Consider the following 27337-nt stretch of genomic DNA (forward strand, 5'->3'; position numbering starts at 1 on the left):
AAGTTTTTGTCATCAATTTTTTTTTAATAAGATACATATTTAAAGTAGCTTTACATTATCTTTTCGATGTTTTTATACTATTTAACACAGTTTCTTACCTTAGACTTAACTTTGAACTAAAAATAGAGCCAAAAATGTGTACTTTTGAAAACCTGGAAGAAGTTTGGAAAACCTGGAAAATTTTTTGAAAAACAAGAGGCAACCCTGTAATAAGTAAAAAAATATATATTTATTATTGGTTCACTGACTAAATAATTGTATGTTTTCAAAAACTAAAGTCCACCTTTAGTTTTAAGCAGTGTCATGTAATCACTTAAAAAAAGAGACTTCCTTGAAAAAAGTATGCAAAAATTTAATGCAAGAATACGGTTAACTGCTCTTGAAAAATTTCAGAAAGCACTTCGACTTTTTAACGCTTGAAGAAATGATTTAAAATCAAAGGTTTAACTAAATAAAAAAAAATTATAAATCAAGTTTTGAAACCTTTTTTTTTTTGTTGTATAAAATAGGATAAACTTGTTTTATAAGTTATCTTTGATGTTAGGTACAAGTTTATTCTTTTTTATACAAAAAAAAATTCAAAACTTAGATAAACTTTAAAAACCGAATAAAAAGTATTTTAAGTTTTTATGAAGTTTCCTACCTACTTTTGTAGTGTTGGGCCAATCATAATTGTAAAGTACTTAAGCAAGTAGTGTCGGAATGTACAGGGTTCATACATGCTAGGCTAAATCTTTTTTTAATGTCACCTTTTACCAATCAAAATATAGGAGCATTTCTTCATTTAAAAAACTGATAATCTATTTTCTCAAGTATCATTTTTAGTTGTAAACTTCTTTTTAACAACAGGGTTGCCAAAAAACCTCGAATTTAACAATTTGGGCTAAAAAACTTGGAATTTGAGAAGATTTGAAAAAAACTGGAATTTTGAACGAAAGTTGCTAAAAAACCTGGAATTTTAAACAGCTTTTACATGTTAAGTAGTAAAATTTCAATTTGACAAAAAAAAAATATCATTTAAATAATTTTTTTTAATCTTTAAAAATACCTTTTTGTTTAAAAAACACATTTTAAGAAATTTTAATATATCTTTTCAATGTCGATATACTATTTAACAGAGTTTTTACCTCAAACTTAATTTCAAATTAAAAATAGACCATAAAAGATGTGATTTAAAAAACCTGGAGCAAGTTTAACAACCCTGCGATAAGAACTTGATTTTTTCAGGCATAATGTAAATCATACTTGCTAAAAAAATTCTGAATAAAAAAATACCGAGAATATTTTTTATTTTTGCTTTGAGTAGTTATTGTTAACTTCCTTACCACTAGTATACTTTTTAATTGACGCATAGAAGAAATATTTGCAAAGAGGTTAGTATATTTATTAGTGAGAGGATGTTCATATATATCATAAAGATAGTTCGTTATCATTTATGACGTAGTTAAAGTTATTAAAAAAAACAAGAACAAGTGAGCTAAAAAAAAGTTCTGAAAATAGAATTTATGAGGTGTCTGTAGCAGTTACATAATAATTATAGTTCCAAAAACTAAAACTATTTATGATATATTATAAAGACAATTTAACTTTATATTCTGAAAAAAAAAAATCTATACTATTATAATCAGACCACAAGTTTTGGTAGACTACATGCAAGTCTAGTCTTTGGTTCTAGTAAACTTTCCTCTGTTTTCTTTCTATATAAAGTTTTATTGTTATTAGCTACGCAGTTACAACTAATCTGATAGACTACATCGTTTCATCCAGTTATAAGTTAAACTTGGCACCGACCAACAAAAGTTAATTTTAGTCTAAATCGGTCAAAATTAAGTAATTTAAGTGTAAAATTGCAAAATTTTGCGTACGAACCCTGAACGATGTTTTTTCTTTTACGATAACTCTGGATAGCTTTTGGTGACTCGGAATTTTTTTGTTTACAATTTTGAAATACTGTTATAAAATTAAACCATAGATGCTGCACAAACGGAAGGTGATATGTTTGATAACTCAATCTATTAACAGGTCGAATTAAATTTTTCGTTATCAGTTCTAAATACTTATAAAGGCTAATATTTTTAAAAAACTTTTGTTGATAATCGGTATACAAGTATTTTTTTTCTTTTTCATGGGATAATAAGTGTTCTATTTTTACTTCGTAATTTTTTTTTGTTACACTTGTGTGAAGTACAACTCCTTTGCGGAAAGAGTTTGATATTTTTGTATGTTAGTTATTTAAAACTTTTTTTGCCTTTTAAACTTTATTACGCTTAGCCTAAAGAGCGATAACATAGCTTACAAATAATAGTTATAGTACTTTTTCTTCATGTAGTTTTTACTCGAGAACAAAAGTAAGTCTAGTAAAAATAAACAATTATGTAGCTAGTTTAACGTTTGGTATTTTAAGTTTATATTTTACATTGAAAATTTATCAAAAGTTTAAACTATTATTTTATTAAACTATTGTTTGATATACAACTTTGGTGTTTTGTATTTTTAAGTTTTACGGTTTTCTTTGTTTAATAAAAATTTTATAATATTAAGAAAAAAGATTTGACCAAACTAATGCTACCATAGTTTAAAAGTTTATGACATTTGAACAACCATTTAAATTCTTTTAATATGTAAAAGTTCGTTTGATTCAGAATCATTTGAGCATACATATTATCAGATTTAGCTTGTTTGCATGATTAAAACATACAAATTTAAACTGCATCAACTAATGTTAACTTTTAGCTTATTCAATGTTTTTAAGATATGTATTATTTTAAACTCTGTAACCTTATTTTGTTTTATTTTTTACTTAGATAAGTGGCTATGTTTTTTAGCAGCTAACTTGAAAGAATATTTTTTTGTCATATCATGTGTTATTTTTGTATTTAATTTACGTTTCCTTTGCTGTAGGTACCTACTTAAAAACCATATTTTTTGTTTATCAAAATAATAAAAAGTTATGTTTTAAATCAAATGCACGGTTTCTTTTCTGTTTTATTTTTTGATAATCCGGTTTATTTGTTACTTTTAGACTTGTAAAGAGTATTTAATGTTTCCAAACAAGTAGTGAATACACAAAAATTTGCTAAGAGAATTAATATCTTCACTGTTTTTATTTTAATAAACAAAGAGTTTCCCGACGTTCTTGAAGCTAAAATGCTAGTACAAAAAATATGTTGCCTATGTTGCTAACAATAAATAAATTTAAATCTTTTGCTGTTTTAGTTATACAAATAAATAAAATATAATGTTAAAAAATACGTGGATCATACTCACTGTGTTGTTATGTTTTTAGTTTTTTTAGAAGATGACTGACGGTCGGTTTACTGTAAAGTAATAAAAAAAATATAGCCTTAACATTCTTCATACACAGTCTAATTAAGATAAATAAGGTCAAACTCTAGTTTTAAAATAGGTTAGATTGTCAGTTCCACGTTATAAGTTTTAAATTGTTTTCTTATATAAACGAAATAAAGTCTATAAATGCAGTATAGTAATTAAAATATTTTTTGAGTCACTCAGAAAGTATATTATGATAAAAATATATCACTTATTGACATTCGATGACTCTTCTAAACTCAAAACAAATAAATTTTTTAAAATATTTTAAGTAATTGCACATAATGTAAAAAGCTTTACAAACAAAGTAATATAAGATTTTGCTATATTAATAATTTTTTTGTCTTAAATGGACAGAAATTTTTAGAGGAAATCGGATAGACTGAAATACAAAACTATACACCTAGTAGAAAAAACTATATGTACCATTTTTAGTTCATTGCTATAAAAAAAGGGTAGCCATATAGCTTTATTGATAAAAAAGTTAAAAAAAATAAGTGATAAACAAAGATACATGTAAATTAAGATAAATATATTTTGTGAAACTGTGAACAGTTACAACTTACTTTAAATTATAATATAATTGACTTATTTTATAAAAACGTCAACAGAAACTTTAGCTGTTAAAGTTAGTTGTCAATTGCTTTTTCAGAAGTAAATTCAAAGTTAGCGTGCATGTATTTTAGATTTGCTTCAAATTAATCTCTCCGACTGTCGTCTAAGAAAAAAAGTGAATGTATCAACCAAGGGTGTCGCGTGGGGTGGAGCAATGGTCAAGATGCGCCACCTAAAGTTTTTTCATATATAATAATATAATAATTATAATATTACAAAACTGTCAAAATTATTTTTTCTAATAAACTTTGTTTACAAGCGATTTGTTGTAACTGTAGTACTTTTTTCTTACTAAACTAGTTTTTTTAAAATATATAATAAGGGATAAAAAAAGTCAACTTTTCCTTTTCATAGAGCAAAAATACCACGCGTCACCACTGGTATCAACCATATAACGTTTATAATGTATGGTGAACTATTTTTTACAAAAGTTAATACTCATTAGTTAATTGCTCATTAGTTTAAAAAAAAACCTAAATTAAAATTTATAAGGGTATAAACTTTTACATTTCGCAAATCTCAAAAAGTTTTTTGTTTTATACTATCATAACAATAATTGTTTGTTTTAAAATTATAGTTGGAGAAACTTTTATTCAGCTTACTTAATAGTTTATGAATAAAAACGTTATCGAAATTTGTAAATATACAAAATTGTTTGCATTTTATTCATATATATTTAAGTTTAAAATGTATTTACCTGAAATTAAAAACTAATCAAAGATTGAAATTATGCATAAATTTTAAAAATTGGTATATAGTATCAGTATAGAACTTCTATTAAGTTTAAAAGTAAACACGTAAAGCTATTTAACTTAAGATTAGATTTGCAATTAAATGCCTCAAACAATAACTTGTTTAACTTACAATACTTGTAAAAAAATCATTAAATACACTTAGTTTGCAAAATTTGTAAATTTAATTGTCATGAAAACAGTTGTAAATAAGTATACTAATTTTTTTGTAGCTGTTTCAATATAAAAATTAATAAACAATAAGTAATTATTTGTAATTTATTTTTATATAAGTATGCACTTTTATTAATTTAAATTCATTACTAGTATAATTCATTTTATATGAATAAGATTGAATATAAACTTAAGAACTCATATTGTATAAATAAGATTGAATATAAAGTTAAGTAAATAAGTATAAGAATTTTCGAAAAATATTCTTGACGTTTTATAAGCGCTTTTGCTTTTTCTTATTTGTTTTATTAATCAAGCTTGAGTTCAGATAAAATTTTAAAACTATATATAGTTATAAATACTATTTGAGCTAGTTAATTACAGTAAAATATAACCAACAATAAAAAAAAGCGCTAAAACTATTTCCTATTGATATATATTAACATTTATATTAATTATATAAAAAAAAACCTTGTAAGAATTTGAAAAGAAATTACAAATATAAGTTTCAGTTTTAGACATCATTGTATACTTTTTAAATATTTAAGTTAAAGGATAAATACTAGTTAAGATGTTTTTATTAGGCGTAATCAAAAACTTGGCCTTCAAACTAATTTGTTTGTACTGATAGGGTTTTAATTTATTTTAAAATATTTTGATAACGTTGTTTTAAGGATTTAAAAAACAATTAGAAAAAACGCTTTAGTGATAAACATTTGTCCGAAATTAGTCATTAATTAATAAAAAACATGTTACGATCAAACACACTATCTTTAAAGTGGGGATTTGGTCGTAAAATTAAGTAAATATAAATTAACAGTTTGTTTGTTTTATTTTCCACAAAGTAACACACTAATTGCAAGTTTTAATTAAAATTTAGTTTTTTAAAATAGCTAAACTATCAATAATTGAGCTATTTAAATTTATATAACTTTTTTTTTATTCTACTACTAAGTCAGCTAATACTTGCATATGTTATTAAGGTTTAATTTTAAGAAAAATTTCCGAAAAAAAATGTTGAAATTATGAATGTAAAATTACAGTGAATTTTTGAAATTACATATATTATAAAAAGAAAATTAAAACACATTTAACTGTTTTGTTCTTAGTTAAGTTAAGTTTACTACGTTAAACTTATGTTAGATTAGCGTTTCAAAACTACTTTTGATTAAAGTATGTTTTTCATAAACACAAATTTATTTTAAAACAAATATGTAAAATAAATATAAGTCTGAAACTTTGTCGTAACGAAAAATAGCTCATATAGCTATACTCAAACAAAATTTTGACTTAAATAGCTTTATTTTAGTAAAAAATGGTTTTGCTAAAATTTTATAAAACAACTAAGACCGTGTGTTTTTAAATTATAGGTAAAATTTTAGAATTGTAATTAAATAACAAGCTGTATTTATTTTAATTATAAAAAAGGTTTCAAACAAAGTTCTTCAAACAAAAATATCTATAGCTTTAGTGTAACTTTAGTTTTAAGTTTTAGTGTTTATATGACAACTCTATTCACTTTTTTAAGTTTAGGTTTTTTAATAAGTTTTATAGCAAAAATGATTTAGTGCATCAATGTGTAACTAAAGTAATCTGAGTTTTTTTCATAAGACTAAGTTAACTAAACGAAATACAAACACAATGGGATTAAAACCACTTATAATCGGTGGTGGAATCGGAGTCGCCATCACATTAGCTATCGTACTTCCGATCGTTCTTATTTTACCGGAAGGTGAAATTAACAAAGGTCCTGATCTCGTTAGAGCAACTGGTTAGTCTTGTTTTTATAATTTAGGCTTAAAAATACTAAAATAATTTCTAAAAATTTTCATGTAGTAGTAATTTTGGTGGTTAACAAATTGGCTGTAAAGTATACTTTAGAATTATTTAAATTTTTTTAAATGCTTTAGTTTCAATTTTTGATTGAAAATAAGTTGAATTTTCTAAAATTAAATAACACAATGTTTGTAAAAATAAAGTTATATAGTATAATACTTTCAAAATAAAAAGTAGTTTAATTTAGTATAGTTTGATTTATCAAAACTTTACTTTAGTTTAGTATAGTTTGACTAATCAAAACTTAAAAAAAAAATTAAACTAATCAATTTTATTATAAACGTCTTATTCTTTCTAAAACTAATTAAGGAAGTTTCAACATAATTTAAAACAATAAAGTTTCATAATACTTTCTAGAATTGCTGTAATTAAAAACACCATTTATTGACTGTCATGTAAAACAAATCATTATATGCTTCTTTTAAGCAGCGTTTAAGATCAAGGTAAATAATAATAAAAACTGTTGTATTAAACAGATTTAAACAAAAGTTGTTTTAACAGTAAAAGAAGGGGATGTTGTTGGAATAGTGAGCGATCAGGCCGGAATGTTTTTAGGGATTCCATTTAGTCAACCCCCGCTCGGCGAGCTGAGATGGAAGCGACCGCGAGATCCGAAGCCATTTGATAATAAATACTGGAATGCAACCTACCTGAGACCTGGTTGCGACCAGATTTGTGATCAACCCGCGTCTGATTACTCTTGTCCTTTGGAAGTTAGTTTTTTCAATATACTTAATAAGATAAAAAATAAAAATTAAACCATTGTTACTGTTCGATGTTTATTTTAAATTTAAAATTTATTAACTATTTTGATAGTTGTAAAAATCATCGTCCTTATAACAATTGTTATAACTTTTTAGATTAAACAACAAAATTAATTTAAAAAACAATATTTCTAAAATAAGTACAAGTTTATTGTCTTTTTTATAAAATACGTTTTATTGTTGTAGGAGAGTGAAGACTGCTTGTACCTCAACGTGTGGGTCCCGCGCAAATATTTGGTTTCCGAATACGAAAGTGACGTCATAGAAGGCCAACATTACGCAATCGACGAGAAGGCGATTTCGGAAGCTAATCTGGCGGTGGTCGTGTGGTTTTACGGCGGCAACTTCAGGAACGGGGCGGGATCTTGCACCATTTACGACGGGAGGTTCATGGCGGAAATGGGCGACGTCATTGTCGTGACAACCAATTACAGGTCGTAAAAAGTTTTGCTTTTATCTTTTAAATAGTCAATTACTTTTTCTGTTGTTAAAGGAAATGATATTAAAATCTAAACTTTCAGAGTCGCACAGCTGGGTTTTCTTGCATTTGGAACGGAAGGAGAGGAATCTTTAGGTAACTTTGGACTGCATGACCAAATTAAAACTCTTGAGTGGGTGCAAACTAACATAAAAAACTTTGGTGGTGATCCTGACAAGGTTGTATAGACACTTATTTGTATCAGCTTAAATATTGCATGATTATTCAATATTAAACAAATTTTTAAATAAAAGTTTTATTTGTGTTAGGTTTTTCTAAATTACTGAATATTTTTTGTATATTACAAATTTTTGAAATGTCTTCAAAATAAGTTATGTGTTTTGTAGTAACTTTTATCTTTTGAACAACAACGTTTTCAGTTTCACTTACCATAGAAAGTAACTAATGACTTATTCTACAACAAATAAAAAGGTTTTTTGAATTAAAGTTTTTAGTGTTAGCATAAAAAAATATTTTTTAGCTCATTTGTGATAATAACTATTAAGATTAAAACAAGTTTTTGAACTAATATACAGGTGACGGTATTTGGTCAAAGCGCAGGAGCAGAATCAATCGCATGTCACATGACCAACCCGGTATCAGATAAACTCTTCCATCAAGCTATTCTCGAGAGCAACCCGTTTGGTCTTCCCTTTCGTGATTTAAAAGATGCACAAGAGCTTGCTAACCTGTTTGCTGGTGAACTAAGCTGCGAAGATATAGACTGCTTGAGAACTAAGTATGTTTTAAAGTGTATAAAGTATATACACTTTTAAAATTTGTGTCGTTTTGAACCCAAACTGTCTTTTAAAAGTTAATTGTTAACATTGTTTTTGTGTTGTGTGTATTTAGAATACTAAAACTGTCTGTACATATTTTGACCGTTTTAAAATACTTTATACCTTACTTAAAAGTCCTTCTAATTTTTATTTTAAACTATTTGTTTATCTATGATTAACTCGCTAAGTAAAAAAAGATCCAGAGAACAATTAGAAGCTGCATACAATGCCACTGTACTTAAAGTTACTGATCCAAAATTAATGCTTATATTTCAACCCTATGGACCTGTAATTGACAATGAGATTGTGCTCGACCAGCCAATAAATTTGTTCAAAGAGGTGGGCTTGATTTAAAGTTTTTTGTGTTTTTAAAGTACATATATATACCGTGATTAGTGTTATAAGATGGGGTTGAGCTTTATTCTACCTACTTATAATATTATTAAATTGTTGGAAAACAATAAACAAATTAGATTTGTCCCCTAGAATTTAAAATTATTACACACAAAATAATTTTTGTTACAATAAAATATAGTTTCTTAATTGTATGGTTTTGTTTTCTTTAATTTAGAAATAAAGTTTGCTTACTAACTGTGTAGCATTAACATTAGTCTTAACATAAGCTAGTAGATGATAAAATTTAAGTTGTTGTTCATGTTAAAATTAATTTTATAAAATTACGAAATAAATTTTATAATACTTTAAGTATTAAACTGAATGCTAGATAACAAAATTCTATAAATCTAACAAAAAGTTTTATCTAAAATTAATACAGCTAACTACCGATTATAAAAAGTATTTACTGACAACAGCTAACTCGAATTAAAAGCAACAAAATTCACTTATGTGTTTATACAGGGCAAACAGCAGGACAAACCAGTTGTAATGGGATCCACGGCAGATGAAGGAATGATCTTTCTCGCCGAAGCATTCCCAGATCCGATGAGTATTGAATTGTACACCTTGCTCATGAAAGCTGTCTTCCGCGATAACCTCACAGAAGGAGCTGCTGACAAAATAATAGCTGAATATCCGCCAGTTAGTTTTTATTATTACTTGTTTGTTTTGATTACATAAATAGGTAATATTAGGTTCATAAATGTATGCTGTCGTTGGTAATAATTTTTTTTTTTATTGTCTATTGTCTTTGTTCTACAACGTACTGTACGTACAGGGTAGCTGTCAAATTTGCACGAGTGTACAAAATTGCACGAGGGGACAAAGTTGCACGAGTGCACAAATTTGCACGAAGATACTTTTGCACAAAGACACTTTTGCACGAGGGGATAAAATTGCACGAAGATATTATTGCATGAAGATACTTTTGTACGAATACACTTTTGCACGAGCAGACAACTTTGCGCGGAGACTTTTTTGCACGGATTGAATTTTTTTTATCATGTATATATATTTTTTATTTTTTAATAAACTTTTTATTTATTTTACTTTCAATGTTACCCTCAACCCTCGGTCAGTAGCTTTTTTTAAAATTTATTTCTTCATTATTATGATTTTTTATAATATTTTCTATTAGTTGTTTTTTATTCATATTTGTACTATCACTGTTACCCCTAACCCTTACCCTCGATCAGTAACTTTCTTTCTTTTTTTTTGTTATTTTATTAATTTAACTTCTAGTTTTTTTTTTCTGTTTTTTTATTACTCTCTTGAAAAAATGTAAGTCGTGCAAAATTGACCATTGGTGCAAATTTGTCTTCATGCAAAAGTATCTTCGTGCTTTATGTGCACTCGTGCAATTTAGTAACCTCGTGCAATTTTCTCTTCGTGCGATTTTGACCCGTGCCCGTACGTACATGCTTAAATGGTATCAATTATTCTTATTAATTTCTTTGTAAATATTTAAAAACTGATATCTTAACTTTTTCTATACAAACAAAATTATTTGTTATTTTAAAATACCTTTTGTACTCTAAAGATTAAGGTATGAAAGTTCAAAAATGCTGCCTAATGTATTTTAAGTTTAACAATAAAAAACACAGTGTGATCAGGCTGTAGACTCAGATTGTGACAACAGGATCATTTTGTCGCCGGCTGTAACCGATTTTGTTTTTTTTTGTCCACAACGACTTGCCCTATTCAACGGGACAACTTCGAACCAGTGGCTGTATTATTTCAACCAAACTTGGTCTTTTGGTGTTGGTAAAACAAAACAAATACTCTGATTTTTTAAAATTTAATTAGCATTTAGAAGTTGTTTTTTTAATGTAAATTACGCTTTATAGCTTTTATACATAGTTTAAAAAAAACTATTATTGTTTCAAAAAGAGTAACTAAAAAAAATATATATATACAGTAGAGAAAAAAAAATACTTTTTTTGAATGTTTACATCATTAAAGGAACTGTGGGAGTTAGAAGAGTGCACAAACAGGGTTTGTCACGCAGCTGAATTGGCATACATATTTGGAGTGGTTGAGTTGACAGATTTCGAATACACTCCGAAGGAACAAACGCTTTCTGATCACATGATCAAATACTGGACAAACTTTGCTAAATATGCGAATCCTAACGGACCTAACAATGAGGTAAAAATGAATTAAACAAGTTATACTTTTACATACAGGTCAAGTAAAAAAAAATGTTTTACAAAGTGATTAGCAGTATGGTATTTGATGTTTGTATCTAGAGTTTTTTGAATAACTATATAACAAAAAATAAATAAACTAAGTAGTATATAGAAGATAAAATACAGCTCTAGAAAACTTTGCAAAACTTAAAAGTTTTTTTTTAAAGGGAACTGGTGAATTAAAGTACTGGCCAAAATTCCAAGAGGATTCAAAGGAATACAATGCATTGCAGTTGAATGGGGATGGGGATTTTCTGATGAAAAGCCCTTTTACCGAAAGTTGTGAATTTTGGGATTCAATAAACCCTTACGCTAATGTTTTTAGTTCACTGAGTAAAGCTAAACTGAAAAGTATTCAAAAAAGTTTTGAAAACTGATTAGAGTTTTTAGTTTAACTTTTAAACGCAGATTAAAGTTGTTTGCTGATAGTTTTTTATTGTACTAACTTGTACAGTTTTCTTTATTCGTGTTAACAACTTTAATTTGAAATTAAAATATTATTTAGTAAAAGGTTAGCAATTTGCTAATACCTAAACTTTTTAAAGTCAACAACTTGACAAAGTTCAAACTTGCCAATCATGGAGTTTCTTTAACTAAAATAAACTAGTGTTTTGTTTTTATAAAAAAATATAAAGTTTTTAAACTTTTCGATATTCGCAAGCATTGTTAAAAGTAATAATAAAATTATTTTTGTTAAATTTTTACCGAAAAAAGTTTGTAAACATAACTTTTCAGAATATAAGAAAAGCTTCAGAATTAAAAAAAAAAACTTTTGGACCCAATTAGTTCATAACTTTAGTCTAAAAAAATTTTTTTTTTTAAAGTGTTTTAAACAGTTATGATTATTACCTAAAAAAGAAAATTACAAAGATTTTTCACAACTATACTTTTTAAGTATGTAGTAGTAGAAAGCTTTAAAGCATAGTGGTTTTAGTTTAAACTTGCTGTTATATTCCAATGAAAAACTTCTATTTAGAACTAATTAAACTTGTTTAAATTTAAACGTGGTAATGGCCTGTTATATTGTTTTTACTTAATGTTCTTAGGAAACATTTAACGTAGTTTCAAAACAAGAAAATCAACGATGTTTAATTTAACTTACATTTACTTTTCATAATGGTTTGAAAAAGTTTGTATATTTTTGTAAATTGTATTAAATATTATTTAAAATACATATACACTTTTGAACAACCTCTTTTTTAAGTCATAAAATATTTTTATAAAGTCTCTGTAAATATTTATAACTGTAACTAAATAAAATAAAGTATTTTAAAATTAACAACTAAAAACTATGACCTTTATAAAGAGTATTAAACTTAAATAAATGGATTAAAGTTTAAAAAAAAAATGTTTATAAATAATTTTTCAAAACCTAATCAAAATAGTTTAACGCAAACTTATGGATAGAAAAGTATGTTTCAACTATTTTGAAGACGATAAATCCACTGGTTTTTAGCTGGCTAGGAAACTAATAATTACATCAAATAAACTAATGATATTATGATAAAAATAAAATGATAAAGCTCATTTTTATAAATGAAGTATAAAACTAAAAATCGTATTACACAATATTTGAGCAAGTAAAAAAATTAAAATACGGTAAACAAATCATATACACTGTTTTACATTTCCGCCTATTGTTACGTAACATAACAGAAATATTTCGCCGTTTTTGTATCGTTAATTTAAGAATAATTCAAAACAAAAGTCGTAAATAATTTAGAAAAATAAGCCTTGTGTAAGATGTTTCATTTTAGAAATAAAGACTTTGTAGAAAAACAAGTTTATAAAGATGTAGAAAGAAAACTTATATGCCATGTACCTGATCTTTGTGTATTTGAGAAATCTGTTGAGCTACCTCATACTATAACTTATGATGGAGTTTTACTTTTTGCTGATATATCAGGTTTTACAGCTCTTACTGAAAAGTATACTGTATCAAGTGAAAGAGGTGCTGATGCATTGACCGTAACTCTAAATGAATACATTGGTAAAATTGTTAAGCATATTTTGACAATGGGGGGAGATGTTTTAAAGTTTGCAGGCGATGCTATATTAGCTGTTTGGAGAGTTAGTAGTAGGTCTTGTTTAGCAGAAGCATGTGGGCAGGCAATTAAAGCAGCAATGATTATTCAGCAGAAATGCGATGGTCATGAAACAGATGTAGGTGTTAAACTTAGGGTCAAAATGGCAATTTCTTGTGGTAAGCTAAATACAACGTTTCTTGGAAATGATGAATCAGTACAATTTGTAATGACAGGTAGGCCAGTTGGAGAAGTAAATGCAGCAGAAAAATTTTGCGAGCCTGGTTTGGTTGTTCTAGCACCAAATGCAATGGAATTTGCTGTAAATGAGTTTGCTTTAGTTGATGTTCTACCAGGTCGTTTTGGTATAGTGAAGTATCTTTGCAAGCAACCACGAATTAATTGGGAGAGCTATATATTTCTTCCGGACGACTTAGACTACGCTGAGGATGACAAAAACAAGTACGAACGTGTTTCTATGCAAGTTGAGCCAAATATAAAACGCGAAATGTACCTGAGAAAGTTCATTTCAAATGTCGTCAAACAAAAACTTGATGACGATCAGCCACTAAAGTACTTGTCGGAAATGCGTCAGTGCTCTATCGTGTTCATTAATCTGAGTTTTGATCAAGACGAGATAGCGAGGAACTTTGTCGACGTTCAACGCGAAACTTTACAAATCGCACTTTGTGTAGTTCAAGATGAGTGTCGAAAGCTTCAAGGAGCCATCAACAAAATTTTCATGTTCGACAAGGGTTGTACTCTACTTTGCATTTTCGGATTACCGGGTGATAAACACGAACGGGAACCGGCACACGCACTTTGTGCAGCTTACAACATCAAAAACGTGAGTCAAACTTTTTTTTAATAAGTTAAACATATAATAAGTCTCATACTTTAGGAAGATTTTCTAAAGTAATAAAGTGACAAACCAATAAACAATTTCAGACGTTGCATGAGAAGATTCCTAAATTAGACATTGCTTCTTTTGGTGTGACGTCAGGGTCTATTTTTTGCGGGGTGATAGGTCATCCGTTTCGTCATGAGTATACTGTAATCGGGCAAAAAGTAAGACTTTATCTATAATATGAAATATTTTTTTATAAATAAGTGTTCTAAAGTTTGAAAAACACCCATAATAAAAAACTGCAGATGCTTAAACCAAACTTTTTATTTCTATTTGATGACTAAATAAAAACTAATGTTTTGTTAGAAAACATTCATTTTAAACTATTAATAAGTTTAAACTATATAAAGCAGAAAAAAGAATTTCAAGTTTAGTACTTGTTGTTCGATTGTCAAGTGGTATTTTAAATGTTTAATATTTGACTTTGAAAAGAACATGCTACTAGTCAGGCTCTGATTTTAAAAGTCTCTATTAACGTTTTTTTAGGAAAAAAACCAAAAAAAAAAATTGTTCTCCAGGTTAACTTGGCAGCGAGGTTGATGATGCACTACCCGAACATGGTATCCTGCGACTTCGACACCTACCACAACTCCAAACTTTCACAGGACGTTTTCAGGGTGCTGCCTCCGAAAGCGATGAAGGGAGTGGGCAACATAACCGTGTACGAGTACATTCAAGGCGAAATGGGACCGCCGGGCACCACTCTGGTCATCAAGCCTAAGTACGACCTGGTGGGACTGGAAGCGGAAAAATCGGCGTTTGAAAACGTTCTGAACAACTTGACCAGTCGAGAAGTTGGTTATTTAATTATTCAGTATTTTAATTTTTTTTAACTTTTTAGTTACTCAATTACGATTAAATGTAGAAATGAAATTAATCTACATTACTAACTTTTTTTAGGATTAGTAATGAGACAAAACAAAGTTTTTAATATATAAGTCAACCGCTGTACAGAATTAAAGTCAATTATTAGTATATAAATGAAATCATAAATGAACAATATTTTCCTTAGTTTTTAAGATACTTTCAGTAGTTGTTTGTTAGTTTCAGTTTCGTTTTAGTATAAACTTCCTAAACGCTCTTATGTACTTTTTTCTACTTAACTAGTTGCAAATATAACTAAGATATAAAAATAAATTTTCGTGTAAATTTTTGGTTTGGGTAAACTTATCTTTATATTTCCCTAATAACTACAATAACTTTTACTGTTATTTAGCCTCAAAACCAGATAGAAAACGAAATTCTTATAGCTATTTCTGGTGATAATGGATTAGGAAAAACAAGACTTGCAGAAGAGTTCAAAGTACGATTTATTTTATAAATTTAATTTTTCTTAATACTTTTAATATGAAAAAGAACTTGTTCAGTGCAGGTCACTACGCTAATAATGTTTGACAAGTCAGAATTTTTTTTCACCGAAACCTGGTAATAAATATAATAGTTAATGCCAGTTTTATTATTAACTAGTTTTATTAACGAAAACAAAGCTTCTGATTTATCTAAATTTGAGCATATAAAGTATTTATTAACAATAACAACGACAGCTCATTTTTAAAGTTTGTGGTTTTATAAGATAAAAAAATCAATTCAAAAATTAAAACTAAAAAGAAGCTAAATAGTTAAAAAACTTTGTTTTGCTAATAAATGTTTGAGATTTTTTTTTAATTATCAAATATAAAACAAGCTGACTAGATATCTATTTCAACAGTGGATAGCAGCTACACATGACTTAGTTGTATATTCTTTTCAATTTTCTCTAAATCACTACAATGTTGAATACTTTGGGCTAAGAAGCTTCATTGAATTACTTCTAGACGTACAAGATAAAAAGGACGGTGAAAAAGTTAAAATAATAAAGCAAAATATTCCAACAAGTTTTAATGATGATCTTTGGATGTTAAATGAAGTATTTGGTATAGATTTCGACAATGTTTCAAATGAAAAAGTACATTTTGCATAGAATTTAACAGTTTTTTTTGTTGTTACTTTTAAATTCTTAAACATTTCACACTTACAGCAAACAAGCGAAGAAGTGTTGCATGATGCTGAAGAAGATGAAAAGGACACAACTATTTACAGCATGATAAGTGCGTTGTGCAAGTCTGTGCTGAAAGATGACAGGGTGTGCATGGTGATAGACGACGCACAGAACCTCGACAACAAGTCGTGGCAGTTTCTGTACGCAATTTTGGAAAACTCCGAATCTTGCGCTGTCATTTTGTTTGAACCGCTTGACCACGAAATGTATTCCTCAGTTAAAAACGTAAGTATGAACTTATGCTTAAAACAGATATATATAGTATAAAAAGATAGTAAATTATTTTCAAATATTTTAAGTTTTGTTTCTGAACTTATATACACAAGTTAATATACAAAAAAAAAGAACATTTTTGGATAGTTTTTGGTAATCTACTTAGAATATGTGATAAAACGTACTCATCTATACTAGGTTTATGAAGCAGAGCTATGTTATGCAAAGAGAACAAATACTTTAAATAGAAATTTGAAGCAGTACTTTAAGCAAATCGTACTTATTTTATGATAACTACAAGTATGAAACAGGTTCTGACGGACAAAAGATCACTTTACGTTCAAATGGACTACTTAAACAAAGAACAAATGAGAAAAGTAGCCTGCCAGCAGCTAGGAGTAAACTATCTGCCTGACGAGCTTGTTGACGTGTTGTCGGAGAGGTGTTATAACAATCCTCGTAAGTTTATAAAAAATCTATCAGTCCAAAGTTGTACGTTTTAACAGACTTTTTAAGAATATTTTTGTAATGTTTCTTTGTTAAGTGAGGTATCTTTTGCAGTTTGGTGCGAGCACCTGCTGAAAGAAATGAGAAATGCCGGAGTGTTGATTGTAAATGCCAAGCGAGTAAATGAAGGTACGCTGCGACATTTAAATAAATAAGAAAGTAAATTTTAAGAAAAAGGTGTGTATTACTAGAAAATTTTGTAACGCTGTCTAGTTCTAGAAAAACTTTAATACTATGTTCGTTTATAATGAAAGTGCTTGAAAATCGACACAACTCAGATTTTATTTATTAAACTATTATGACTTTTCTAAACTTTAAACTGTCAGAAATTTATTATAAAAATAAAACTTGAAAAACAAAATAAAATAATAGATATTGTTATCCTCAAGTTTATTTTTTATTCCATATATTTTAACTTATAAATAAATTTTAAAAGATAATTATTCACGTACCATATAGAGGACCACTTTAGGAAAACTATTTATTTTAAAATTATATACAGGCGAACTAAAAAAGTTACATTGGGAAGATTTGACAAGTAGTGAAATGAGTAATAACATGCAGATGATTTGTAGTGTGAAACCAGGATATAACATGTCAAAATTTCCCATTCCTGCCTCAGTTAGAGGAATAGCTCTTACAAGGTAATTTTATTTAAACTATTTGCGTTATTTACATTGCAGTTTATATCATAAATTAATTTTGGTCATTATTTTATTAATTCAATAAAAAGTTTGTTAGATTGTTTTTAAACATTTTGTGTTTAATTATATCAAAAAAGGTTTGTGAAAGTTCTAAAAACATTTTGGCATATTACGGTAGGGGTCGGCAAACTGTGGCTCGCAGACCAAATGCGGTCCGCGAGGTACTTTTCATCTATAAACATACCTTTTGCAAACAAAAAGGAATAAACTTTTTTAAGTTTTGAACCTTACAAATAGAATCTTAATTTGATAACTATTAATTACTAGTGCTTTATTATTGCTTATTTTATCAAATATGTGGTTTAGTAAACTAATCTTTATTTGTTACTTCATTCATTTTAAACAACTGGGGGCTCGCGAAAACTTTTTTCTAAGAAAATTGATTCGCAACTTATGGCTGCCAAACATCGTTATAGGGTTAAGTGGAATAACTACAATTTAATAGTTCTAAATTTTAAGTTATTATTCACAAGTTTGACACTAAAATGTTGACAGCTCTTAACATTTTACAAATTGTTTAAGTGTTTACTTTCAAAGTTCGTACTTTTTGTGTAAACTATTATCATAACACCGAAATCAGCAAACTTCAAACATATAAACAAGTAGACGCTAAAACAACTCACGCATTTTTATTTTGATTTAATTTGTTCGTAACAACAGCCTCAATAACTTTGCGATGGCAGGTTGGACAGGCTGTCGCCTTACGAGCAACTGGTGGTGAAGTGCGCCGCGGTGCAGGGCGAAACAACGTCGTACAAGATGCTGCTCAGCATAACGCCAGGGTCGACCAAGAAGAAGCTCAGCAACGCCACCAAGCAGCTGATCATGAGCAGAGTTTTCGATTGCAGGATTCACTCTGAGGGGTTGTGCGGGTTGAAGAAGATCGGAAAACAAGACGCTGATGACTACAATGTATCGAACTTTATTTTTTATTACCATAAAAATTTAAAACGTGTTTAAGCTAATAACATTATCAAGGTCTGGTTAATAAACTAGAATTTTTAATTATTTTTAGTTTATTTAGATCAGGGTTTCCCAAACTTTTTTGCTGATGGCCCCCTTTAAAGAGTTTGAAAAAGTAATGGCCCCCTTCAACATACAGATTACTCATTAACTACTATAAAATACTTATAAGACCTTTTGCTCTTCATCTGCAACTCAAGAATGTCTAGTGTAAGTTTCAAGTTATGGCCTCATGGCCCCCCTGTGGCTCCTTTACTGCTCATGGCCCCCCCTCTTCCCCCTTTGCTGCTCATGGCCCCCTGAGTATCTGTCATGGCCCCCTAGGGGGCCACTTGGCCCACTTTGGGAAACCCTGATTTAGATAATATATACTAATTAACTTTAAAAAACAAAGTTTTGCGTAATTATTTAGAGTTAATACTAACATTTAAATATTTTTTTTCTAGAGATTGAAAAAAAGTTGCAATGATTGCTTTTGTATAGACAGTAGCCAAGCTTTACTTAAAGATAACAAATTGAATGTTGAGCTAATAGCATCAAAGTAATTTGCAACAATAACGCTATATGATTATAAATAAGAAAGTTTTAGTTGGTTAAATTTTGAAATAAATATTGATGTTGTAAAACTTAAAAACTAATATATGAAATGAAAACTGGGAAAACACTATCAATATCAGTGTATACTTAATATTATACATTAGTTACTGACTTGTATTGAAAATGATAAATAATCGTACTACTATGAATCTAAGTTTCTTGATGTACAAACAAATTATTAAGAAAGATTATCTTTTTTTTACCTTTAAGCTATAAATCGTTTAACTTTTTAAATATTTTTAAAGATGTCAACAAATAAAGTTTCATAGCTTGCTTTTGCAAGAAACTTCGTACAACTTGTGGTTAGAAGATCAGAGAAAAAGTCTGCATAGAAAAATTGCTGAATACACCGAGACTTTGACAAACAAAGTAAACTTTTAGCTTAGTAAAAAATAAATGTTTTAAAATTTTAATTTGTTGCTAAATAACTTAAGCTTAAATTCACTCTAATTCTAAGCTATACTAACTAGATTACAGTGTTAAGAAAGATGGATGAGGAAGTTTTGAATTTTTACAAAGACGCGCCAGTTGCTGATAAAGTTAAACTGAATGTTATTCAGGTAAATACTAGAGTAAATACTAGAGGTAAATACTAAACTTCTTTCGATAAAAGCATTTTTTGATACAAAAAGCAGTACATTTTTCCGTACGACAAACAGTATACATTATTCTACCATAAGTAATTAGTTATAAGCAATATCCGACCTTTTTTATGTTTTATCTATTAAAGTATGTGGTAAAAAGTAGATTTTTGAATTTAAATGTTGTTATAGCCTTGAAAACTACTTTTAATAAACAGTAAGTAGATAATTTTTAAAAGAATTATAAACTATAAACTAATTCCGAAGTATAACTAAAGTAATAAAAACGTATTTCAACTTATTTTCTAATCTACGCTAATCTAAGCACTAATCAATTAACTTTCAGCCCGTAGAAGATGATATGAATGGGGAATTACCCACGAGAGATCCCCGAAAACCTGCGCCATTCACAGATTCCTTAAAGTTGTGGCTGCAGGATCCTTGCTTTATCAGGCAGCAAATTAATATGAGCGTCAGATATTCAAAAAAAAATTTTTTTAGTTTTACAAGATAGTTTTTTTTTTCGTTTTATGATAACCAGTTGTTACTTGTTAGTACTTGCAAGATGTAATTACTTTATTGTTATATTGCATTAACAAACTTATATTCTAATACTGTTTGTAAGTTCTTTTTACTTGCAATGTAATTTTAAATCAAGTAAACAACCATAAAACTTTTTATTATTTAACTTTGCACGAGTAAATTATCAATAATATAAAAACATAGAGTACTAATTTATAACCTTTAATAGAATAAAAACATAGTTTATTTATATTATTTATCTAACAAAAACCTATATTAGGTAAAAAATTCTAATGTTTTGAATTTTTATAACAAACTTAAACTTTAACAGTTTTTTGATCGCAACGAGTCAGACATTGATGGAATAAATCTTGGTTAGTCTAAAAACTTTTAGCTTAATACTAAAAGAATAAAAAGGTATTAAGAATTTACAAATATAGATTTCTTCGTAAGATATGACAGATATGAAGACCCGCAAAGAATACAGTAAGACTTGATGTTTGATAATAGTTAGGTCGACACTTTTAACAAGTAATTGCGTTTTTTAAAGACAGCTAAAAGACATGTTTAGACCAAAAGAGCTGCTTAAAATTGAATCAAATGGATTGAGCAGCGAAGTTACAGAGTTGTTACGAGACTCAGAACTTTTTGCTGAAGACTTAAAAAGTAAGTTTTTAATAATAAACTTTTGTCGCTTAGTTACTTATAAAAACCTAAAGTAACAACTACCGTTAGTTTCAAGTCATGTTACAGCTTCGTTTTACTTAAACAATTTTTTTTTATTAAAACTTATTTAAAGTATGGTTGTTAAGAAAAATAAACTAATATTCTAAATTTTTCAAGCTTAGTTTCCTCTAAGTAAAGTACTACTTTGTTGTGCTCATAAAATTATAGTTACAAAAAACTATCGTACAATATTTAAAGCAATTAAAAAACAATCAAGCATATTCCCAGAGATTAGAGTCAAGATGCAGACTGTGACGGCTTTCCAGCTGCACGAGACACTTCTCTTCTTATACCGCGAGATCGTCCATCATCTCGCCAGAAGTGATGACGATTCAACTATCATATTTGAGTACTTACTTAAAGGTACACTTGAAATGAGTTTTACTGTACTTTACGCTCGAAGTTGTTTCAACTCCTTAATTTTTTATCAGGCATCGAGTGTGCATTGACAACTTCAAACTTGAAAATCGCTGCAAAGTATGTTAAATACACACAAGATTTCATGGACTTTTACGAGTCAAGCAATCCTTTTTACAAAGGAAACGCCTTTGACCAAATCAACGAAGCGATGGTAAAAGCTTGTATTAATACTTAAATGTAATGAGTACATTAATTATAAAAAACTTTAAATTTTCGTTTTTCCAATGTAACTTCATAATGAATACTAACATGATAAAATGTTTTAATTTTAGTACAAAAACACTATTGACAACGAATGGAAATCGAACTTAAACATTCTAACCGGACAACTGCATTACAGGTGCAAATGTTATTCAGACTCAATTCCGTATTTTTTAAAAGTCAGTTTTTAAAACAACATCAGTGCTATTTTTGTTTTTAATAAATTAAGTTTACAGTTGATAGTTTACTTAATTTTTAACGTTAACCCAGATTCATGTATATATAACAGCAAATTAATTAGGAAATAGTCGCATACATTTTTTCAACTAAATTTTTAATGTAATTGCGATTTAATATATACGATACCAACGTCTATTATGTCATGGACAAGACGTTAAAAGATATCCAAGTGGTGTACAAAGGTTTTTCCGTGCACTAGGTCTTGGAACCAAATACTTTGAGCGCTTTTTTTGTCGTTTAATAAAGAATAATATTAAACATGAAATCAATGAAGTTTTATAGAGCTTAAATAAATATTTTCAATCATTTTTATAAATATATCACTTGATTTATCAAGAATCAGAAACAGTTTTTAATTTTAAACTTTATTTTTATAAAAAAAACAGTATCAGTGTTTAAAAGTAATAAATTAGTAAGTACTTTAATAGCTATTTTAACAATTTACAACATAGAATGTTTATAGCAACTCATTTAAAAATTCTATCTGTTAAAACATTATATGTATTTTTCCATATAATATCACAAAAGTAATAAAAAAAGAATACGTTTTTGTTTGTTATAGTAAAATATAACAACGTTAGTATGGTATGTACTTTAAAGGTATTTACTAGACATAATTTAAGGGTTTGAAAATGCAAGGAGAAATAATAAAGCTCCAAAGTTCTTATTCTTCAGAAAAAAAGCAGCAAGATAAAAAATTACAGCTTAATTCTAGGTATGGACTTGTTTACAAAAAAACTTTTGCTAATGTCTAAAGCTCGTTTTTGAATTGAAAATTTTTGTGGTAGAAGCTTTTTTCAAATGTTTTTCTTTATAATGAAATACAAAAAATCTGATAAATTTGTTTACCAGTGATATAATTTTTTAAAGCAATCAATTTTAATTTAATTTTTTGTTTGCTTGTGTTTTTTCACTAAAACTATCAACTTATAACGATTTAGATTACTGTAAATTGTAATTACAAAATAATTAAAGTGTTTCTATAATCTTATTTTAACAGTTTGAACAAAATGCAAGTTTACATGTTGTACACAAACCTTGTTTAACTATTTATTAATTAATCAGGTCACACGTTAAATTAACTGAAAATAGAGCTGAGAACTCAAGCAAAAATTTAATGGCAATGCTCTTTTTGTACAAAGCAATTCTAATGTGCCCTGACTACCCAGACCGGTACAAAGTAGCTAGATTGATTGCACTAAAGATGGTATTTATTTTTGTGCACTAACTATAAAGTATTAAAGCAGGAAGAAGATATAATTAATTTTTTTCTTTAACTTATTTCAAAAACGTTTTCCTAAAATTATTTAAGTGAGAACTAAATGTTTAAGCAGTCTTTTATTTCGTTGTAACTATTTTATCATAGAAAGTCGTATGTACAAATCATAAGTTAGTAAATATTTATTTTAGTTTAGTGTTGATATTCATAAAAACAGTTGAATTATTGAATTTGTTAAAAAAAAAGTCCATTTAGGTAAATCTGGCGGAGGCGGCGGACCGAAACATATCAGACGTCATTCTTTCATACACGGTGATGGCCCACATCAACCAGATAACCGGCAAGTTGTACCAATCCGTCGTGTACGAAATTCGCGGCATGCAGTCCTGTTTGCACTACAACTTCACATTGAGAATTTCAGAGCTCGACCTGCACACGATTGGTCAATTTCACTTGGTTAGCCAGTGCAAATACTGAAGATTTATCTAATTTTTTTATTGCTGTATTTTAAAATGATAGAAATTTATGTTATTTTTATTAAGATTTTAAGATTTTTTTTGTAATGTTTTTAAACTTGATCAGATTAGTAGCGATATACGAAACCAATGTGGAGAATTTAAGTTGTCTAATAAAGCAGCTTATCGCGCCCTTGCTATTGGTCAAAAAATTAATGACTTTGAGTTTCAACTAAAAGGTAAATTTTGTACACAGTATTTTTAATTATGAGTTATATTCTGTGTTTGGTTTTTTAAATAAAGGTTTTTACTTTTTAACTTTATATTTCTATAACATTTCACGCTAAATTTAACTTTACTTTGTTGCAGTAGTTCCTAAAGTAAAAGGCGATATCGCTCCCCTTTTGGGAATCATTGATAATGTATGATAAATTGGTTCTGCATCAATTATTATTACCCAAAGGGTTGACATCGCCCTCTTTTGGAAATCCTAATTTTTTAAACTTATTAGTTTTTACGTATTGCTCAAAAAATTGTACTGTTTAGTTATCTTAATTAACTATCTTTATGTACATTAATTTGTTTTAATATTTGTTACCATATCCTTAATTACTTCTACTTTTTGTTCATATAATCTATGAAAAAACACATAAACAATATGTTTAATTTAACATACTTTGATTAACTGTTTTCATTTCTATCAAATAGGTTTGTCAGTAATACTCAAATTATTAAATACCTTTGTTTGGTTAACATTGTCAAAAATCCTTAAGAATATTATAAACGTAGGTTTATTAATTTGTCTGGCTTACAGTTTGTGCTTATACATAACAGCTTTGCCGGTGATAGCAAATAATCACCTGATCGAAATGAACGGTGTCTTGGTCAACAACACTCTCAGTTTGCTGAAAACGGTCTCCTCCACGCAAACAAGTCCAACAGCCATATTCGAGTACTTCCGACTGTGCATGGACATTTGTTTGGACTACGGCTACGCGGTTGAGCAACCCATGCCCATAATAAGTTACTTGATGAACCTCGAAAACCCTCTGACTAGTTTGTTTGTTTGTGTTATTTTCAACGAGTGGGTGCAGTTTGTGTTAATTTTAGTTATCGACAGACAAACTTATCATCTTTCAACTACGATGCATAATGAGTGTTTGGAATTACAGAAGAAAGGAGTCAACACTTGGACTGTCTTGGCTTAAAGTTAGCTTTGTTTTAAGTAGTTTTTTCTGGGTAATTAATTTACAAGCTTAAGTTCAGAAGTCCTAACAAAAGAGCAATGTAACATTTTAATAGATTTTGTTAACAGAAAATATTGTTTTTGTGAGTGTACGACTATTCAAACTCGGACAATTCAAATTTTAATAATTCTACGTTATTGTTCATATCTCTTTTAAAAAATTAAAAAAACAAAAATGTTTTACAATCATAATCTTATGAATTAGATCTACATTTTTAGATTTTAAATCTAGTAACTTTAAGTAGTTTCTGAAGTTCTTTTTTAATATTTGTTTTCTTTTTATTATCATACTTTTATTAATTTGAAGTACAAGAGCTTTTTTTTTCAAATATGTATTACTCTTTGAAAAATGGCCCCTTAAACTTTTTTCTAAGGGTTTGAATAGTCTTAAAACCTATTTTGAAGTCTGACATAAATAATTAACAAAGTAAAGATTTTGAAATTAGTTTTCTTTTTAACATACAATTTAATGCCTCAACTGTCTATTTTAAAAGGCTGCTTTTAGATCTAGTGCTAACTGCCGTGGGTTTTTTAGTTGGAAATTAATATTAGTACACAGTAAAATGTTTTCTTACTTATGAATAGTTTTTATTGGCATAATTAATAAACACCTGTTTTGTTTTTGTTTTCATCGTTGCTCTTCAGTGCAGAAAAAAGTCTTTAAATATACCACCAATTAGAATACAACAAATCAGCTTATAGAATAATTCAGCGGCTTAATATAAAGCTTTAGTTTACATTTTCATACGTAAAACTTTAATGCTAAAACACTTGAATAAAGAAAGCACTGATGATACCTTGTAATTTATAAGCGATTGTATTACAAACTATGGCTACTTCTTTTGACTAACATTTATTACTGCAGTTAGATTTTAGCTGTTCTAAACTTTTGCTTTTCAAAATTTAATTTGTAACACATTTTTTTAAATAAGGTTGAAGCAACAACTTTAAATTGCATAAAACGTCAGTATTTTTTTTAATCAAGTTAATTTCAATGTTACATCTGAACTTTATAGTACATTTAAGACTTTAACTTAGTTATTGTATTTTAGCTTGCATTATTCGCAATGCCAAAGCATTTCGATTGTGTTTCCACAGCCAAGTCATTAGCACGCTTGTTCGAAGGTGTTCTTTTTGAACTGAGAAAACAAATAAAATTAGAGTATGAAAACAACCATATAGCCAAAGTATGTTTATTGTCTATAAGATAAAATAGCAAATGTTAAATTATTTAGCTTACAAAAAATGAGTTTACGATTTAGAACTACCGTGTTAGAAAATCCAGTAGGCGTACGTTTCTGTTTTGAAATGAAACTGCTTAGATAATATGAAATATTCTATAAATAAGTTGTTTATTTAATGTTATTTATACTTCTAAAAACTAGATATTTTTTTATTCTAAAAATGTTCGTACTTTAAAATGTATATTAAACTGAACTCTTAAACGTAAGCTAGCAATTTTTCTGTTAAGCAAAAAAAATTAAGCTTTTTATTAACTTAAGTGGGTGTGTTTAACTGTTAATTATTATGGTAATTATAATATACCAAAACAAAACACAAGAGTAATATAAAAATACTACAGATTTACTAAAGTTTACGCTATAAAAGATTTTTTTTTTCTTTTAAAGTATGCTCAATGCGTTCTTGCATTTATAAGGATAGTACTAATGTCTGAAAACTACTGAAACTTTTTTCAAAAATACATAAGTATCAAAAATATTAGTAATGACAGTTTACCTTAAATTTGTTATCTATCTAAGCAAGTTAGCTTCAACTATAACTTTAGGTTTTTATTGTATGATTTTATGCAAATGCTTATAATACTCGTTACAGACCGAAGCAGCTGCGAAAAGCGTGTTTGCACTGTTGCTTGGGGTAACAGAAAAATTCCCCACTGTGAAACCTCGGGTGCTGCACTTGCACGCGTGGTTCCTCATGCTAACCGGCGGCACCTTAAAAGCGAACGCCGAGCTGCAGACCTCACAAAACCTGTCCGCGTCCATGGGGCTCAAGCAAGACGAACAGTGGGCCAGTTTGAGCAGGAAGCTGTGGTTTGAGGACGAAATTCAGGCCAAATTATCAATCGAAATTTCGTACCAGGTCAACTTTCCGTCGATAGTCACCATGAAAAAGAATGAGGAACTGGACTTGTACCCGCTGAATGGAGACTTTGATTAGCTTGAAAAAGTTTCCAAACTCAAATAAAATGCATTTTTTAATATGAGTGAAAAGTTAGGCGCTGAAAAGTTTTGCTGAGATGTACATGGTAACTAAAAGTGATATTTTATTTTTATTAGTAGAACAAAAAAAATTTACCTGAAATGTTTTGTGGCTAAGCTTAAGTGGCAAACATAACTTACTTTTATTTAGACCTTTTTAAAGTTTTGTTAATTTTATTTTATATGTTTACCTTATTTGAAATTTTATATTTAAAGTTCATTGCAAAACTAATAAAGTAGTACTTTTTACTTTTTTAATTTGA

At 28.2% G+C, this 27337-nt stretch overlaps 2 protein-coding genes across 2 annotated transcripts; both read left to right on the forward strand.

Annotated features, from left to right (window-relative positions):
* The first annotated feature begins 6491 nt into the window (after nucleotides 1-6491).
* LOC145838529 (crystal protein-like) lies at nucleotides 6492-11669 on the forward strand. Its single transcript, XM_082946144.1, has 10 exons — nucleotides 6492-6621; nucleotides 7188-7399; nucleotides 7637-7884; nucleotides 7972-8107; nucleotides 8465-8667; nucleotides 8905-9046; nucleotides 9566-9745; nucleotides 10708-10863; nucleotides 11066-11251; nucleotides 11460-11669. The coding sequence occupies exons 1-10, from the start codon at nucleotides 6492-6494 to the stop codon at nucleotides 11667-11669; spliced, it is 1803 nt and encodes a 600-aa protein (XP_082802270.1).
* Nucleotides 11670-13035: 1366 nt separating this feature from the next.
* Nucleotides 13036-27033, forward strand: LOC145838539 (adenylate cyclase type 10-like). The gene is made up of 23 exons (XM_082946155.1): nucleotides 13036-14163; nucleotides 14265-14384; nucleotides 14742-15017; nucleotides 15440-15526; nucleotides 16241-16486; nucleotides 16786-16933; nucleotides 17036-17110; nucleotides 17484-17625; nucleotides 18369-18597; nucleotides 19095-19189; nucleotides 19491-19614; nucleotides 19716-19805; nucleotides 20173-20298; nucleotides 20680-20722; nucleotides 21303-21437; nucleotides 21506-21645; nucleotides 21767-21861; nucleotides 23001-23142; nucleotides 23410-23610; nucleotides 23737-23848; nucleotides 24444-24665; nucleotides 25954-26042; nucleotides 26689-27033. Exons 1-23 carry the CDS (start codon nucleotides 13036-13038, stop codon nucleotides 27031-27033), a joined length of 4410 nt encoding a protein of 1469 aa, XP_082802281.1.
* The last annotated feature ends 304 nt before the right edge of the window (nucleotides 27034-27337 follow it).

The sequence above is a fragment of the Thalia democratica genome, chromosome 1 (assembly GCF_965202585.1).
Source record: "Thalia democratica chromosome 1, ktThaDemo2.hap1.1, whole genome shotgun sequence".
Taxonomy (NCBI): Eukaryota; Metazoa; Chordata; class Thaliacea; order Salpida; family Salpidae; genus Thalia; species Thalia democratica.